The 5032-nt window shown below is 72.0% G+C and overlaps 1 protein-coding gene across 1 annotated transcript in view; it reads left to right on the top strand.

Moving 5' to 3' along the window:
* Positions 1 to 133: 133 nt before the first annotated feature.
* Positions 134 to 5032, top strand: part of MNEG_10174 (hypothetical protein) — a gene marked incomplete at both ends in the record, with an annotated part of 10254 nt that continues 5355 nt past the window's right edge. The window contains 7 exons of the mRNA XM_014041354.1: positions 134 to 399; positions 606 to 961; positions 1227 to 1463; positions 1652 to 2200; positions 2418 to 3403; positions 3784 to 4369; positions 4588 to 4703. Coding sequence (XP_013896808.1) covers positions 134 to 399; positions 606 to 961; positions 1227 to 1463; positions 1652 to 2200; positions 2418 to 3403; positions 3784 to 4369; positions 4588 to 4703 — 3096 coding nt within the window. The remainder of the gene's footprint in view (positions 400 to 605; positions 962 to 1226; positions 1464 to 1651; positions 2201 to 2417; positions 3404 to 3783; positions 4370 to 4587; positions 4704 to 5032) is intronic.

The raw sequence follows: 5032 nt of genomic DNA, 5'->3' as shown, positions 1-5032 counted from the left end.
CCCCCAACCAAGGTGGGGCTTTGAGGGCTACGCCCTGGCGCTGTCGGTGCTGGCAGACCGCAGCGCGGGCCGCCCCCTGGACGACTCAGACCTGGGCACAGCCCTGCACCTGGCAGAGTGCGCAGCACAGGCCATGCACGCCGGCGAAGCCACTGCGGGGAGCCCGACACCTGGCGGACAACGCTCGGCCGTGGCCTCTCCTGAGCGCGGCCGGGGCGGCGCGGACAGGCAGCTGCAGGGCAGCTGCGACGTGATGCTGCCCGACGTGGCGTGTGTGATGGCGCCGTCTGGGCAGCTGTATTTCAACGACGCAGCGTGGCTGGGCAGCGAGGGGGCGCGGCTGGTGCACGAGGGGCTGAGCCACGCCGCGGCTGAGGCGCTGGGCGTGCGCAGCATGAGGTGCGGGGGAGGGCTGGGGCCTCGGTGGTTGGTGGGGCTGGCGTCAGGCCGACGGGATCGTGCTGGCCTTGCCCTGTCATCCTGCATCCGGTTTGATGTTTGACGTGCTGTGCCACACTCTAGCAAGACTGTAAGCCCTGCGCACCAAAGCACCGACGACTTCTTTTCCCCATCAGCATGCACCAACGGCCTGACAACTCATGCAGGCATATGCACGAGACCAGCCGCCACCAGGCCGCCGCCGACCTGCCATGCCCCTCCGCCGACGCCGCCCTCGCCGCCGCCGCCGAGACGCACGCCGCGCGCTGCCCTGACCCTTCGTCCAGCAACGGCGGCCAGCACGATGACGCCGCTGCCGTCATCGGTAGCGGCGGTGCGGGTGCCGTGTACGCGTTCTTGTGTGATCTGTCCGAGCTCGCTGACGTGGCGGGGGCGTCGCGGCTAGAGGTGGTGCTGGACGCGCGCCAGCTAGCGGGGCGGGCGCTGCTGCATCCGGCGCTCGGGCGGTACCAAGGCACGCGGGCGCGGGCGGGCCGTTGGTGGCGGCTGGCGTTGTCTCTCAGTGCTGCCCTGCCATGGCGTCGCTGTGCCTGCCGTCTTGAGAGCCTGGACGGCCCCCTGGGCAGGGCCTGGTCTGCAAGCCATGACACCCCCCAGCCGCGCGTCTGCCAGATAGCAGAGGGAAACAAGCCTTCTGTTCAGGGCTGATGGAAGAGACATCACCTGCAAACCCCTCACCACTCCGCTCACATCTCTCGCCCCTTGCACCTCACCCCTCATCCCTCACGCCTGCCCCTCCACTCCTTACCCCTCGCCCTGTGTTCCAGGCCCCGCACTGTGCGCGGTGCTGGACGGCGCAGTGCTCACCCCCAAAGAGCTCTCCGCCCTCGTGGGTGCCACCGCAAGCGCGGGCCCAGCCGGGGCTGCGGTCCCTGGCAATGCTGCGGGCGGTTACCTGCTGCGGGGCGGGCGCGGCGTTGGGCAGGGGTTGGCCGCGGCGTTTGGCGTCAGCGACGTCTGCCAGGCGCTGGCGGGGGACGCGTGCTGCTTCTTCGACCCCTCTGGTGAGGGGCCATGGGGTCGCCGCTTCCTGCCGCCGGCAGTACCCCAATCGCCGTCTGCTGCTGGGTTGCACATGGGGGGTTGCTGAGTGGCTGCGCGGGCTTGAGCACCCAAATGGCGCGCGGGGCATCCCCATCCTTTGACCGCCCTTCGGGCACAACCCACGTTCACTTATCCGCAACGCACACAGGCCGTGTCCTTGCCCAGAGCGCCGCCGAGCTCCGCCGCCCGCAGCCGCGCGGCCGCCGCTACGCCCACCGAGACGGCGGCGACGCCGGCGACGCCGCGGCCTCCCTGCTCGCGCGCTTCCCGTCCCAGTTTGCCGCACCCTGGGCGTTCGCGGCCGGCCACGACCCCGGCGCCACGGTCGAGGCGACACTGCTGCGCCTGCCCCTGCGGACGCCGGAGTCGATTGCCCCTGCCGCAGGCGGCCCTGGCGTCGGTGGCGGCGGCGGGGGCGCAGCGGCGGGCGCAGCGGCGGGCGCAGGCCGGCTGCGAGAGCTCGGCGTCTCAGAGGCTGACGCGCGGCGCGCGCTCGCCGCGTTTGCGTCCCAAGCGGCGCGCGGGCTGCTGCTCGCTCGCGGCCCGCGCGCCGTGTCCGTGTCTGTGTGGGAGCGGGGCGAGGCGGCGGCGCGGGCCGTGTTCTCATGCCGCTCGGCCTTGGCGCAGGAGCTGCAGCAGCCGGGGAGCGGCGGCGGCCCAGGTGGTGGCGGCGGCGGCGACCCCGCTGTCTTCCCTGGTGCGCGCTTGGTGGCGCACCTGGGGATCGAGGGCGGTCGGCCCGGCTGCGGCTGCAGCTGCGGTGCATTTGTTGAGAGGCAACGCATTTAAGCCATGGCAGAGCGCATGACCCCTGCCCTGGTGTCAGCCTGGACGCCCAACACTAAGCAGGCCTCACGCAAATCACCACCCCGCACACGCCGACCGCCCCCCCCCCCCGCGCTAACCCCCTGCAGGCGCGCTCGTCCACGCCATCGCCACGCGCCCCAAGAGCAGCGGCGGCCTCGGCCCCTTTGCCTTCCTGAAGCACGCCAAGCTGCACAACCAGGTGCACAAGCACGTTGTCGCCATCGACGTCGATGAGACCGCCGACACGGCCGCCCTGGCCGCGCTGGCCGACGGGCGGCCGCTTGGCGTCGAGGGTGGCGCGGCAGCCGGGGACTCGGCGGCGACCGGGGACGGCGCGGCGCCGCCGACCTTAGGGCAGGAGTGTGGCGGCAGCGGGGAGGCCGACGGCGAGCAGGGCGACAGTGAGAAGCGGTCTGATGGCAGACAGGGGGGCGGTGTGGCCAGGAGCCGCGAGAGCTGGATGGTCAGCTGCTGCGTGGAGGAGCTCAGCGGCCTGGGCGGCCTCGCGCGCCAGCTGGCGGGCGCCACCGCGCCTGGCCCCGGCGGCGAGAGCTTCGGGCCGCTGGCGTGCGTCGCGGCCCGCGTTGCGACTAGCGGGCGGCGCGGCGTGACAGCGGCGGGCGGCCTGCTGGCCATGGCGCTGCCGCTCCCGCCCGTTCAGCCGGCGTGGGGCGGCGCCACTGACACGCGCACGCACGTTCCCGGCGGCAATTTGCTGGGGGCGCAGGGCTTTGTGGTGGGTGGGGATTTCCAGCTTGAAGCGCGTCGCTTCGCCGCTGCCCCTGGGGGCCGCTTGGGACAACTGCCGCTCGGCGGCGCCAGCCGCCGCGCCGCGCCGCTGCTGCCGCCCGGGCCCCGCGGCGGCGCGCCCGACGGCGGCGGGGCCGCCTCGTCCGCGGCCGCAGCCCCGCCGCCGGACCCCCGACAGGAGGCGTTTTTCGCGGGCGTCGTCACTGCCTGGGAGCACCTGCTCGCGACAGCCTGCGGCCGTGAGGGCGGGCCCGCGCCGCTGCCAGGGCTGCACCTGCTGCTGCCAGACCTTATTGGGGCGCGGACTGCTGGGGATGACGACGCGGCGCGGGTATTTGTGCAGGTGCGCTTTAATTGGCGGGGGCGCTGCACACTTTACGCGCTCCGTGCTACTGTTGTGCATGTGGTTGTATGCAATGTGCGTGATTGTGTGTGATCGTGTGTCGTTGTGCCTGTGTGTGTGTGTGTGTGTGTGTGTGTGTGTGTGTGTGTGTGTGTGCGTGTGTGTGTGTGAGTGAGTGAGCGTGTGCATGTGTGTGCGTGCATGAAGTTGTGTATGGTCGTGTTGTGTGCCAACGTGTGCGACACCTCTTGGTGGTTCCCCATTCAACTGAAATGATTGTTGCTGTCAGCATCCTGATACTCTTCTCTTGCATGTGCTGAAATATGCCACCAAACCAAACCCCTCCCCGCCGACCACCACCCCCATCACCTACACCACAGATGTACCAGCTGGCCGCCGACCTGCAGGCCTGGCCCCTCCACAACGGTCGCCTGGTGCACGTGCGCGAGGGCACCTTCCTCCAGCCGCCCAGCGCCCTGCTCCCGCCCCAAACCCCTCCGGAAGCCGCGGCGCGGCGGCCGCCGCCTGTGGCGCAGCCAGGCGCCCTGGCCAACGGCTCCCCCATGTCGGCCATCGCCGCGGCGGTCGGCTCCGCTCTCAACTTTGCGCTGCCCAGCGAGCAGCAGGGCGCGCCACACGACCGCCTGCAGCAGCAGCAGCTGCTGCAGCCGCCGGCAGCCGACCTGGGGCCCAGCGGCCGCGCGTTTGTCGAGCGCCACCTGCCGCTGCTGGCGGTCCCGTGGCGGGTGAAGCTGCAGCTGGACGCGGCCGGCGTCGCCGGGCTGAGGGTCGCGACGCCCGTGGCGCTGCGGCCGCTGCTGCGGCGCCTGGGGCAGCAGCGGGGCGCAGCGGGCTCGGGGCAGGGGGTGGCGTTCTCGCGGATGGGGGTGGAAGCTGCCGTGGAGCTGCTCGAGTTCTGCTGTGGGGACCTGGTGGTGGCGCCTGAGCCGGGCAGCGATGGAGCCGGTGCGCGTTTTGTGCTTGAGAGTGTGGGTGATTGAGCGGGCGCATGGGCATGATCAGCGGGGCAGCTTGCCAGTGCAGTGCTCCCTGCCTCGCTCACTGGCTGGCACTTCAGCCAGCGATGACCTTCTGGACATGTCGATGATCTTGCAGCTCCCCGTGCTCATCTGATTTGTTCACCTCGCCGCATGCCCCGCCGGCCCCTCCCTAATCACAAGCAGGCCACAACGGACCCAACGCCGGCCAGACGCCGTCGCAGCCGCCGCGCCGCCACCCCGGCCGCGTGCGCGAGCTGCTGGGCCTGCCCATCCCCACCTCCGCCGGCACCATCGTCCTCGTGGGCACAGCCCAACTGCTGGTCGTCCCGCCACCCCCGCCCCCCTCAACCCCACACGCTGCCGCCGCCGCCGCCGCGGCGGCCGCGGGGCAGCCGCACGGGCCGTCTGCGCGGCAGCACCCGCTGTCGTCAGGCCTGCTGCCAGCTGGCGCGCTGGGGCAGGAGTTTGTGCACGCGGCGGCGGTGGCGGCGCTGGAGGGCCACCTGCGGGACCCTGCCTTGCGGCGGGAGCTCAAGCTCCAATACTATGGGGTGCCACAGATCGCGGTGCACCTCAAAGCTCAAATCGGGGCCGGCTGGGCGGCGCCCGAGCCGCGCGACGCGCGGGC

Source organism: Monoraphidium neglectum, assembly GCF_000611645.1.
Source record: "Monoraphidium neglectum strain SAG 48.87 unplaced genomic scaffold scaffold02209, whole genome shotgun sequence".
Taxonomy (NCBI): Eukaryota; Viridiplantae; Chlorophyta; class Chlorophyceae; order Sphaeropleales; family Selenastraceae; genus Monoraphidium; species Monoraphidium neglectum.
The sequence above is the reverse complement of the archived record's forward strand: the minus strand, read 5'-3'. Positions and strand labels throughout refer to the sequence as shown.